Source organism: Anser anser (assembly GCF_964211835.1).
Source record: "Anser anser genome assembly, chromosome: 2".
Classification (NCBI taxonomy): domain Eukaryota; kingdom Metazoa; phylum Chordata; class Aves; order Anseriformes; family Anatidae; genus Anser; species Anser anser.
This window is the reverse complement of record NC_139721.1, coordinates 162,814,647-162,827,058: the sequence shown is the minus strand read 5'-3', so window position 1 is coordinate 162,827,058 and position 12,412 is coordinate 162,814,647. Positions and strand designations below refer to the sequence as shown.

Here is a 12,412-nt window from a genome sequence, read left to right as displayed (position 1 = left end):
AAACACCAAACTCTCCTCTTTCACAGCATCGTACGCAGCGTCAGCGTTAACCTCCCTGTAGCGGCACGCAGTACAGCCCCGCTGACACTTCTTCTGTCCCTAATGGATTTTTAATCTCCTCCTCGTGTCCTTGGCATGACCTGACACTTACTTCTTCCTCATGTCTTTAACTTCCCTTATCATTTTTCCACGTACCATAAATTCTGATTTACAGTGATTTCTGTTTCCAACTGGCTCCATTCATTACGCGTGGCTTTGTGTCCCGAGTTCCTAAGGAAACAGTCAGAGATATCATCCAGCTGGGGGTTATTCAAGCGGCTGCCTCCGAGGAAGCTCCGGTGCACTCCGGCAGGGGCTGGGCTCCGCAGGGCGACTTCCCCCGGGGGCAGCCCCGCAGCGCCCAGGCCGCCGGCGCCCCCCCGCAGCCACCCAACGGCCCCGCTCGGAGGCTTTGCTGAGGCCGTGCACCAAAAATCGCCGCTGATGGAGCAAAGCCTGGGCTTCGCTGAACAACAAGGTCCCACCGTGGCTGAAAATGTCAGATTGCTTCAGAAGCCTTTCTACAGCCTGACGGGAGAGCAGAAGTCCTTCTGCAGGAAGATGTGAACCCAGACTACCCCATGAAACCAACCTAAGTGGGACACCTGCCTTTTTGTCACGGTTTTCTTTTATTACAGGAACACGCATGGCTCTCCCACTGACGGCACAGAGGAGCCCATGCCTGGATGGACCCCAGGGCGCGGATCCCTGCTGCGCTCCAGTTGCTCTGCTCCTTCCAGGCCCCTCCAGCCCATGGGCTGTGTCGCCGTGGGGGGGTCTGGAGGTCCGGGTCTCAGGGTCCATGTGGCCCTGGGGCAACTGCTGACAGAAAAGCCCTGAGACCACCAGTGCCTGCCCCAGAAAAGAGCTGAGCTGAGAAGATGTCAGGGAGAAACGGAGCTGCACTCCTCCATCGCTTGTGCTGCCGTGGGTTACTCAAGGAGACTGAGAATGGGAAAAACTGGGCCAGGCAGAATTCTGTTAGCATGGGGACTCTTGCCCCGAGGAGGCATTTCATCACTCAGACGGCAGACATCCCGAGGCTGTCGGCAGGGAAGCCCAAGGAGCGCGGGCAGCATCGCCGTGATCTCCTCTGCTCCGGTGGCCGTGAGGACGCCCAGCTGCGGAGCACCGCGGAGCACAGCACGGTGCCAGCTGAAATCCCGAGGGCGAGGGAGCTCGGGCCTCGCTGAGACCTGGGGCAGAAATCCCCCCCCAGCATCTCGCTGAGCGTTTCCTGTAGCTTGATGCTCAAACTCGCAGCCTGAACGAGGAGAACATTTCCCGGGCGGCACCACGGCTGAGTGCCGGTCCTGGTCCCCCGCCTCCTCCCGGCACGCCACCGCCGGCCCGACACGGCCACAGCACCAGCCCCGTGGGACTGCGGGGCCCAACCAAGCGGGACAGGCAGGGCCCTGCAGGCAGCACAGCACCGGGGGTCCTCTGGTGCTGCTGAGCACCCGAGGGTCCCGCACCGGAGCAGGGCAGTGAGGAGGGGATGGTCCCCGCGGGCGCTCGTGTGGCCCTCGGCCGGCTGGATGGAGGCGCGGGGCATGGGGCAGCCACCCCATGCCACGTCGGCCCAGCGTGGGCAGATCTCCACGGGGCCACGGAGGGAGGCGATGCCGGCCCCTGGTGCACCGCAGCCCTGGGCACCCAGCGTGGAGGCAGGGCTGGGGCAGAGCCCACGGCCCGGCAGCGCCGGTGCTGCAGCAGCGCGGACGTGCGCCCAGGCAGGTGCCGGCACAGCGCTGCCACCGCCACCCCTCCGCGGGCCCGATCCAGCCAGCAGCGGCATCCTGTGCTTGTGCAACTGCTCATTAGCACACACTTCCCAGACCTTGTAATTTACGTTATCAGCACTTGGGAGCAGCAGTGGCAGCCTCAGCACGATGCCTCCATCCTGCTGCTATCTGATGGAGCCCTCCTCGGAGGGTCACAAGCAGCTGGTGCCGTTCCAGCCATGGAAACCACCCGTTGTGCTGGCAGCGGTCTCATCACATCACCAAACCGTGACCCTGCACAGACAACCCCTCCTCCTCACTGCCCGCGCCCTGCTGCCCACCCTGAGCCGCCCGCTGGTACGCACACGGTGAGCTCCATTTCCTCATGCTGCCTGCACAAAGCCAATCAGCGACATCAGGAAACTCTCTGTGTCATCAGTATCGGAGCTCTTTTATTTATAATGTCTTGCAACAGCCTTGGAAACAAGGGGATTGGCAAAAAGAGCATTCAGCCGGGAGGGGTGCCTGCTCTGAAGCTGGCACTACTCAGCCTGGCAGGACCGGGCTCAGCAGTGTCGGGGGGCAGAGGCAGCGCGGGGTGGCTGCAGCCCTGCCTCGGCGAAGAGGGGCGAGAGGAACTGCAGCACTGCAGGCACGGGTGGTGAAAATCCCCGTGCCACAAAAAGCACAGTGCCAGGGAGGTGTCACCCCCTGCGTGTGCAGATGAGATTTGTCATCTGCTGGCCCCGCACTCGGCACCCCACAGGCAGCGGCCCCGGTGCTGACGGCAGCCGCGGTGCCGGGGAGCCTGAGTCACCCCGCGCCCTTCACGCGGCAAAGGTGCCGCTGCTATTTTGGGGCCGTGACTGCAACTTAGGAAAACAGCTAACTCCGAACGTCCCTTCAGCGCTCTCTGCTTGTGTTGAACAAAGCAGCAGAGGAGGCAGCACATGGCCTGCCCAGACACGAGCTGTGTGCGCCCGCCGCCTGCCCCTGGGGACAGCCGTGGCCTGGCAGACGGCGCGGGCGCGGGGGCACGTCTGCAGCCGGCACCCCCCCGGCACAGCCCTGCAGCCGGTGCTAGCAGCGGGCAGCGACACCCCGAATGCTGAAGGCAAAGGTGGAGGTGCTGGAAGCTGAGCCCGGGGGAGGTGAGGTGAGGACTGGCAGCAGGGCGTGCGGTGCGCTCGCCCCAGGAGCGCCCCATCACCTCCTGAGCGGCCGCCAAGGACCAAGGGCAGCGCCTGGACCAGGCAGCGCGGCACTGGGTGGCCGCCCAAGGGGCTCTGAGCGGAAGAGCGGGCGCTGAGCCCCGCGGCTGTGCCCGGAGGGGAGAGGCGGCTGCGGCACCACCGGGGCATGCCGAGGGCCGGCTCCGTCCCCCGGGCCCTCCTCCTGCCCTGGGGGAGCTTGCGCAAAGCGCGCCGAAACAGAGGCGCACAGCTGTCGGTACGGGTGTGCAAAGCAGGATGTCCTCCTGGTCTGGTAAATACCTTCCGACATCGTTTTATAATAAGGTGGCAAACAGGAAAAGACAAGACTTTGTGAGGCTGGGCCAGGAGGGGCACCTGGAACGATGCAGGGGCGGAGCGGGGTCAGTGAGGGCGGGGGACAGCGACGAGGCCGCGCTGGGGCCGTGGGGCTGGGGCTGGCTGGGGCTGGGCACTCGTCCCGGGGGTCCCGGGGTGCCGGTGGGGCCGGGGCTCGGGGGCCAGGGCAGGTGGCAGCGCCCATCAGCGCCCCCGGCCCCGCGGCTCCGCTCCCCGTTGTCTCGCCCCCTGCGCCTCCGTCTCCATCATCGCGGTGTGGGCTCTCACCGTGCCGCAGGGGGTTGGGGCTGATTCCTACTCATCTCAAGCTTGTCTGGTAAGACATTATCTGGGAGCGATTATGAAATTGCTGCTGATGAAATTAGTGGATTTCACAAAAAAGGAGAGGAATGATAAACAGCAATTATAGAGCAGACACAGAGAGAACCAGATATCTTGGCAAGCCAGTCCCGTTCAAATAACATATATTTAAATAGTCAAATACATTCATCTCCCTGGTAATGAAAACTGCAGCCCCAAGCTGAAGAAATGTGGTCTTTGCTCTAGGAAGCAAAGAATCCAAGAAGGATTTAGGGGCTGTGTGTTAAGCTAATTCGATGCAGAACTGTCCTGAGAGCGGCCAGAGCAGTTGCTGGGAGTTTCACCGAGGGAGGGACGAGCGGGTTCAGGAGCAGGGGGGGCCTCGTCCAGCCGCGGCACCGGCGAGAGCTGCGCCAACACAACGCCCCCGCCTCCAGCGGAGCCGCGCTCGGAAGATGGAGAGGCTGCGCGGCGAGGGAGAGCTGCACCGCGGAGCTGGGGAACGACGCTCAGCGAGCGACTGAAAAAATCTGCGCCTGTTGAGCTTGTCAGGAAGGTTCAAGAAGTGGCAATTACGGCAGACAAGTACATTTCAGGGAGATAATACCGAGCTCTGAAGGCTCCTTGCTTCAGAAGAATAACGAGAACTCCTGGCTGCTGTGGAAACGACACAAGCACCGACAAGAAGCACGATGTATTCGCAGCGTGTTTTAGGTTTGCTATCAGAATGGTCTCAGCGCGTATCGGTCCCAGGGAGAGCCCTTCTGGAAGGCAGGACTTGGCTGAACGCTGACGAGAGCTCTCGTTCGGTGCCCGCAGTGCCCGGGGCCGGCCCCCCTCCTCCCGCAGCAGCCCCGGGGCTCTGCCCCCTCCCCGTGCCCGAGCACCCCCTTCGCAGCACCGCCGCCTGTCCCAGCTCTCCGGATCCGTCCCCTGGGGCGCCCAGAACGAGGGCACGGGCACGGCCCCTGCCCCTGGTGCCAGCGGCACTGCCCAGGGCCCCCGGATGGAAAAGAGCATCGGGGACCGTCTCGTCCAGAGGGAGAACTGCTCGGCCCCCAGCAGCCGTGCCTGGCGCTGATCCCCAGGCACAGGAGGGCTGCGAGGGCCACGGCTCAGCCCCGGGATGCTGCCGAGCTCAGCCCTGCGTCTCCCACCTTCCCTGTCCTGCCCGGGCCAAGATATGCAGATTTGCATGCAGACAGTGAGTTTAAAAATAAACCAGTGAAGTATTTTTACATTTTGTAAAAGGATGAAAAAGAACGAGGAACATACCAGCAGTGCTGGAGAGGACTGCAAGAGCTCGTTTTTATTCATCCCCTCATCCCAAGCCAGGCTGCTATCTGACCGGGTTCCTGAGAAATATTTAGCATGCCCTTAAAAACCTCCAGTGACGGAGATCTGACAACTTTTGCTCTATTCTGGTGTTAGGTTATTCTTAGAAAATTATCAAACTTTGAGTTCCCCTTCTGGAGGTTCAGCAGATGATTCCTTTTCCTTTCTAAACGATTCCCTCCCTCTGTTAATCAGCTTTCCCCACGTTTCAATACACTGCAAAGTCATCGCCATCGTCTCCTCTCCCAGCTGAAGCCAACCCACGCTTTCGAGCCTTTCTCGCAAGCAAGGAGCTCGTGGCCTCCGCTCGCTCTGCTGCTCTTGCTCGGGGTCTCTCCCGCTCCTCCCGGCCTCCCCCGCCCCAGGGACCCCCTCTCCCACTGCAGCCTTCCTCCGGCCCTCGCCTGCCCCCGGCGGAGCCCCCGCGTCCTGCTGCGGCCGCCCCAGCAGCGGCTCACCCAGAACTGTTCAGAAATTCGCCCGTTTCAGACCCTTTCCGGACCCAGCAGCGCAGTGTGCTCGCAGCCCCCCTCGGCTCTGTCCCCGTGGTGGGAGCCGTGCACCCCCTGCACCCCCACAGCCCCTGCACCCCCACAGCCCCTGCACCCCTGCCACCCCCGCAGCCCCCACGGCCCCGGCCGGCTCCAACCCGGGGCACCCTGGCCCCGTGCACCCCCCTGCAGCCCCTTCTCCTGCGCGGCTTCTGGGGCCGCATCAGGCTTTGCATCCCCCTGTCCTCCTTCGCCCCGGCCCGGGAAGCAGCTGGGGCAGCTTGGTGTGATTCCTCCTGGCGAACCGCCCCCCATGCCCCAGCACCGCCACCCTGGGCAGGGGGTGCCGGGGGGGACAGCGGCTGCACCGGCCCCACAGCACCGCGGGTGCTGGGAACCGGAGCCCGAAGTCGGTGCAGAGGCAGCGCGGGAGCAGCGAGAGGAGGAGCCCACGGTAATGGCAGGCGGACGGACGGAGACAGCGCTCGGTGCTCAGCGCAGGCAAGGAAGAAAATAACCCCGGGAGGCTGAATGTGCCGAGGGGCTGCGGAGCGGGGAAGGGGGGGAGAGGGAAGGGGGCGGGGGGCAGCGCTCACGGGGGGCTGGAGCCTCCCCTAACGGGAATTTCACGCCCAGCCCCATTCCCCCAGCACCTCCTCACACCTCGCTGGGAAGGGGAAGGGCGGCAAGCCTCGGCTCCCCCGGCGGCTGCCGGGCACGCGGTGGGGCTGGCGTCGTGGTGCTCCTCGGGTGGGCTGCTCCACGTGGACGGGGGCAGTGGCTGGGCGGGGAGGGGGCTCACAGCGGGATGTCACCCCCAGCACAGCGGCTGTCCCTACGGACAAGGTCCGGGTCAGGGTGCGGGTCAGGGTTGAGGTCGGGCTCGGGGTCGGTGGGCTTTCTCCCCACAGCACGGGCAGCTCCTCAGCTTTCCTCGGAGCTGGCCCCAGCCGCACACACGCCTCAGAGGCACCAGCACCGAGCGCGGCTGGCCGGCAGCAAGCATGAAGTGCAGGGAACTGCTTCACGGCGAGACCTGCGCGCTGCACCACTGCCTGCACCGGCACCGGGGGGCACACCGGGCACCAGGGGCTGCGGGGAGGCCAGAGACACCGGCAGAGACCTCGAGACCTCACACCAGCAGCTCCCTGGGTGCCGGTGGCAGCGGGGCCTGGGCGCTGCTGCTTGTAAAGGACCCGAGGGAGCGCCGAGGAAATCCCAGCCCGCGAGGGCAGCAGCTGCAGCGGGCGAAGCGGGGGCAGCCTGCTTCTGGCACCGGGCACAGGGCGGAGCGGCAGGGAAGGCACACGGCAGCCTTGGGGCGCAGCCGGTCCTGCGCCCGCCGCAGCGCTGCCCACGCCTGCGGGGCAAGGGGCAGCCGTGGCTCTGGGCTGAGCCCCTCGTGGCACAGCGCCTGCGGCAGCACCGGGCACAGCTCGGCAGGGGTTTGGGGCCATTTCCCTCTCCGGTGCTCAGGGCAGGACGCGAGGGGCGGGTGCGGAGCGGGGCCGGCCGGTGCCGGGGCACGCGGAGCCCCGCGGCTTCGCCTCTGCACCCCGACGGAGCAGCGATGCTGTGAAACTGGGCACGGCTTCGTGCTAACGGCGCTTCAAAGGAATATTGAAAAATCAAAGAGATTTTGAAGAGACCCACGCAGAGCGATTTGAGGGCTAGAGCGAGTGCCTTACAGCAGAAGATTTAAAGAGCACAATCTGTTCGGCTTATCCAAAAGAAGATTGAGGGGTGACTTGATTACACTGTAGAAGCACTTTCGCAGGGAAATATTAAATGGCTCTTTAATTGAGCCAGGAAAGATATAAAAAGACTCAATCGCCAGAAGCTGAAGCCAGACAAATCCACATTGAAAATTAGGCAAAATTTAATCGGTGAGGGTGATTAACCACTAGATAAAGCACGTGGAATTTGAGCAGTCACAACCACTCCAATGATTTTTTTCAGACACGGCTTATTTTCTACATCCTCAAAGTTATAAATCCTCCTTCTGCTTCGTATGCAACACATGCATTCTTCTAAAATCTGCTGCTCCTTTTGCATCCTGCCCTCCAGCCCCCTCCCAGCCCTGCGATCCTCTTTCCTCTTTGCAGCAGCCTCTCCTGCAGTCCCGGGCGCTTGCTCTGCCTTCCTGCCGGGGGCCGAAAGCTGCGCCCTAGAGCTGTGCCTGCAGCTGAATCATCATTGCTAAAACCCTCCCCTTCTCTCTCCCCGGTGCATGCAGCAAGCTCCCGTGATTTCTCCCCCTCCGTGCCCCAGCGGCTCTTCCACACCCCGCGTGCCGGGTTCGACGCCTCCTGCGCCCTGCGCCCTCCCCACACCTCCCACGGCTCCTGCTCGACACTGCCTCTGCCCGGGTGACCCGCGAACACCGTCTGCTCTGCAGACAGCTTGCCAGCTGTCCTTCCGTCTAAAAACTTTGCTCTAAAACCTGTGCCAAGGAATCCCTAAGTAATGCACGTCACTTTTTAAAGTACCAAACAGAAAGACGAAAGTTGTGAGATTTTCATCAGGCTCCCGCGGTCCCTGGGGCCAGCAGCTGGCCTGGAGCTGGGCTCCCTCTTCCATCCCCACTACAGCTTATTTAAATAATTTACCAGCAGCTAATAATAAATTTTGAATAAATAATGATAAAATAATTTTTTTCACCATATCTTTTCCTGTTCCCTTCCATCAGTGCTCTGCTGCCCTCAAAACTTTGCCTTTTCTTTACTCATTTATTCGGCCCAAAATCAGTGGGGCTGCCCCTGGGCACGGTGGAGCCGGTGCTGGTCCACCCCAGTACAAAAGAGACCTGGACACACTGGAGTCCAGTGCGGGGCCAGGAAGATGCCGCAGGGCCCGGAGCCCCTCTGCTGTGAGGAGAGGCCGGGAGAGCTGGGGCTGCTCAGCCTGGAGCAGAGGAGGCTCCGGGGGATCCCGGCCGTGGCCGGCAGCACCTGCAGGGAGGCGCCGAGAGGCCGGAGCCGGGCTCTGCCCGGCGGTGCCCAGGGCCGGGCCCGGCGGCCCCGGGCCCGGCCCGGAGCCCGGGAGGCTCCCCCTGCCCCCCAGCAGCACGTCCGTGCCGGGCGGGTGCCGGAGCCCTGGCCCAGGCTGCCCCGAGAGGGGCTGGGGGCTGCTCCCTGCACAGCTCCAGCAGCGCCTGCCCGTGGGGCTGGGCGCCGGCTCCGGGGGCTGCTGGAGCACGCCTGGGACCAGAGGGACCCGGGGGGCCTCCAGCCCCAAGCGGGCTGGGATTCTGTGACAATAACATGGGTCCGACTTCTCCCCGGTGCGTGTCCCCATCCTCGTCCTCCCTGAGGTCCACACGAGGTTCTCTCTGCCCCTTTTCAGCCACCACACCAGTGACGCCAGCTGCCGGCAGCGGTCACCGGTAGCGTTGGACGCACTGGTGCTGTGCCTGGACGATGGCAGGGGCTGTGACAGCCGCGTGCAGCGCTGCTCCGCCAACGGCTGGGTGCTGTGTGGAGGCCGCTGTGGGTGGCAGCTCCGAAGGAATCAGGCACTGGAAAGCCAGGGACTGGTTCTTCACGCTTTGGGCAGTGATGCCCACAGCATCCTCCCTCTCCAGCCATCTCCCTGCCCTGCTCTCCCCGTCCAGGCCGGTCTCTGCCCCGCACCGACCCCCCTCCCTTGTGCCCCCGCTTTCTCCTGTCACTGGGATGCTTTCAGGGGGACCTAGAGGGCACTGGGAGGCCTGGTAGAATTGCTGAGTATCTCAAGTGCAGTGAAAAAATATGGGAGGCCTACAGTTTGCCTGGAAGTACATCAGAGAGTAATGTGTCCCGTGCTCCTGCCCTCGGGCTCTGTTTTCTGCCCAAGCGCCCTCCCCACGGCACATTCCCACGGCTTGCGCTGGGGCGGGCGCCTGGCTGCTGGCGGGAGCTTCTGGAACACAGCTACGTCGGTGAAGGTTTCATCTCTGCCGCACCGCCATGCCCACGGGCACTGTGCTGGCCAACGATGCTCAGCCTCAGGGACTCAGCCCCGCAGCAGCCAGCACCCATCGCGAACCCGGAGCTGGGGAGGATGCAGGCCGTGGCTGGGGGCGCTGCCAATGCCTGGGGGCGCTCCCACATCCACCGGCTGAACCCGCAGCTTCCCCCCGCGGTGCAGGCACCAAGGCGCGTTACGTCGGGGGCCGCATCTCCCCTCAGCTTGGAGAGCCGTCCCCCCGCGGGCTTCCTGGCGCTGTGGGTACATGTCGGTGTGGGCAGGAGCCTGTTTTGGGATTCCGCTGTGCACACCGGAGCCCTGCCCCGGCAGCGCCGCCGTCAGCTCCGCCGGTGCCGGCTGCAGGCCGGGAGGGACCTCGCTCCCTGCGGCCGCAGGACGTCTCCTCGTGAACGCCGCGAGGCGGCTCTTGTGCTCAGCAGGGACAGCCAGGCCTTGGGATGGCGGCGCAGGGGGCGGTGGCGTCACCGTCCCTGGGGGTGTTCAGGGGGAGGTCGGACGCGGTGCTTGGGGACAGCGTTTGGTGGTGACGCTGGGGGTAGCGGGTGGTTGGGCCAGGTGTTGGACGGCTTTCCAGCCCTAGCGGCTCTGCGGTTCCGTGACTGCCGCGGTGCGGTGGCAGTGCCCCCGGTAACGGCAGTGCCACGGGTACGTTCCCGGAGCCTGCAGCCCCCGCGCTGCTCCTCATCGGGCTGCGGGGCGCCAACGAGCGGCGGCGGTAACGGGACCGGGCTGGGGGAGGCGGCCGAGCCAACCCCGCCCCGTCCCTGCGGCCCCGCTCCGGGGCTCCCGGTGCCCGCCCCGTGCGGGAGGGGGCGCGGGGAGGGGGGGGGGGGGGGGGCGGGGGCGTCCCGCCCAGTGGCGAACTACAACTCCCGACATGCCCCGCGTGAGAGCGGCGCCGCGCACGCGCCGCTCGGCTCCACCCCCGCCTGGCCTTCCATGCCCCGCCCCCCCGGGGCTGCACCGCAGGACTACAGCTCCCGGCGTGCCCCGCGCGGCCGCCCCGGCTGGGGGCTCCCGGCGTGCCCCGCGCGGCCGCCCCGGTTGGGGGCTCCCGGCGTGCCCCGCGCGGGCGGAAGCGGAGCGCGGCGCGATGGCGGCCGGTGAGGGGGGCGGGCGGCGGGCGGGGGCCGCGGCTCTGGGCCCGGCGGGCTGACGGCGCCGCTCTGTGCCCGCAGGTCGGTAGCCGCCGCCACCGCCGCCGCCATGGCGCTGATCGAGGGCGTGGGCGACGAGGTGACCGTGCTGTTCGCGCTGCTGCTGGCCGCCCTGGTGCTGGGCCTCGCCTGGGCCTCCACGCGCGCCCCCGAGCCCGCCGCGCCGCCCCGCGCCGCCCCGCCGCTGCCCGAGCAGGGCCCGAGCGCCGCCCCGCCCGCTGCCCAGCACAAGGCCCCGGCCCCGGCCCCGGCCCCGGCGGGCGGAGCGGCCCCCGATGGGCCGGGCGGGCTGGCGGCGGGGCTGCGGCCCCGGGCGGGCCCCGCGGCCGCGCGGCAGGGCCCCGGCGGCGAGGAGGAGGCCGGCCCCGGGGAGCCCGGCATGGTGCTGCGCCTCAAGTTCCTCAACGACACCGAGCGCCTGGCCCGGGTGCGCCCCGGAGACACTGTGGGGGCCCTCAAGAGGTGAGCGCGGGGTGGGCGCCGCCCCAGGGGGGGCCCGGCCCCGCCGCCGGTGGCGCCCTCGCTGCTGGGGACACGGTGGGGCCGGACAGGCCCCGGGGCGCCGCGGCGGAGGGGGCGGGCACGGGGACCGCGCTGGCGGGAGCGTGACCCCCCCCCCCCGTTGCGCCCCCCCGTTGTGCTCCCCAGGGCCTACTTCCCGGGGCAGGAGCAGCAAGTGCGGCTGATCTACCAGGGCCAGCTGCTGCGCGACGACGCCCAGAGCCTGGCCGCCCTGCACCTCACCCACAACAGCGTCCTGCACTGCCACATCTCCCAGCACAGCCCGGCCCCCGCGCCCGCCGGCCCCCACGCCTCCGCCGACCCCGTGCACGCCGCCCTCAACGTGGGCAGCCTGATGCTGCCGCTCTTCGTGCTGATGCTGGCCGTGCTCTGGTACTTCCAGCTGCAGTACCGCCACGTCTTCACCGCCACCGCCACCACCTTCCTGGCCGGCCTCACCCTGCTCTTCAGCTTCATGGCCTTCACCATGTACCGCAGATAGCGCTGCCCCGTGGGGCCCTCCCGCCCGGATAACCGCGGTGCCGGGCGGAGTTCACCCGCCGCTCCCGAACTCGAGGGGAGCCTGAGCGACCGACCGCGGCCCTGGCGTTCCCAGGGGCTGTGAGACTCGGCGGGCCTGGAGGAGCCGCGGCGGCCCCGTGCTGAGGCGGGCGCCCGGCCCTCTGCCTGCTGAAGGGGCGCACGGACACGCAGCCCGGCACTGCCGGCACCGGACCCTTGCCTGGCGCGGGGCGGAGCGCGCCGCTGGGGCGGGTGGCGCTGCCGGGGGGAGGGGGGGGGGGGGTGGGGGGGGCCTGGGGCGCCCTGAGCCCCTGCTGCCGCCCGGTGCCGCCGCGAGCCCCCGCAGCCCTGCGCCCCTCGTGCCGTGGGGCCGGGCTCCGCGAGGGGCCGGGCACCAAGGGGCGGCGGGGCCGGCGGCCCCCGGGGGTGTCCGTGTGCCGGGGGCACGCGCTGCCCCGCGCTGCTTTTAAAGATTAAAACGGAAAAAAAACGGAGAGTGCTGCGAGACGCTGCGGGGGGCGGGGGCGGGGCGGGGGCGGGGGGAGGCCGCGCCCCTCCGCGCGAGACCACGCCTCTACGCGAGGCCACGCCCCCGGACGAGACCACGCCCCCGTGTGGGCCGCGCCTCCGCGCGAGGCCACGCCCCCGCCGCGGGCCGCCCCCGGCAGCCGGCGGGGCGGGGCCCTCTCGTTCCACGCGTTCCGCAGGCCCGCAGCGCGCCTGCGCCGCGAGAGCCGGCCCCGCCCCGCCCCTCCCCGGCACCGTCGCTGATTGGCGGAGGCCCCGCGCTCCGCGCGTGCCCCGCCCGGCCCCGCCCCGCCCCG

The 12,412-nt window shown here is 67.1% G+C and overlaps 1 protein-coding gene across 1 annotated transcript; it reads left to right on the top strand.

The window, feature by feature from the left end:
• The first annotated feature begins 10,428 nt into the window (after nt 1-10,428).
• TMUB1 (transmembrane and ubiquitin like domain containing 1) lies at nt 10,429-12,082 on the top strand. The gene is made up of 3 exons (XM_083825539.1): nt 10,429-10,511; nt 10,587-11,027; nt 11,214-12,082. Exons 2-3 carry the CDS (start codon nt 10,615-10,617, stop codon nt 11,566-11,568), a joined length of 768 nt encoding a protein of 255 aa, XP_083681665.1. The 5' UTR covers nt 10,429-10,511; nt 10,587-10,614; the 3' UTR covers nt 11,569-12,082.
• Nucleotides 12,083-12,412: the final 330 nt, after the last annotated feature.

Excerpts from the sequence above, each read along its gene's own strand:
- TMUB1 (XM_083825539.1), top strand. The coding sequence starts at position 10,615 with ATGGCGCTGATCGAGGGCGTGGGCGACGAGGTGACCGTGCTGTTCGCG. Across the intron at positions 11,028-11,213 it reads ACTGTGGGGGCCCTCAAGAG|GGCCTACTTCCCGGGGCAGG; the intron begins GTGAGCGCGGGG and ends TGTGCTCCCCAG.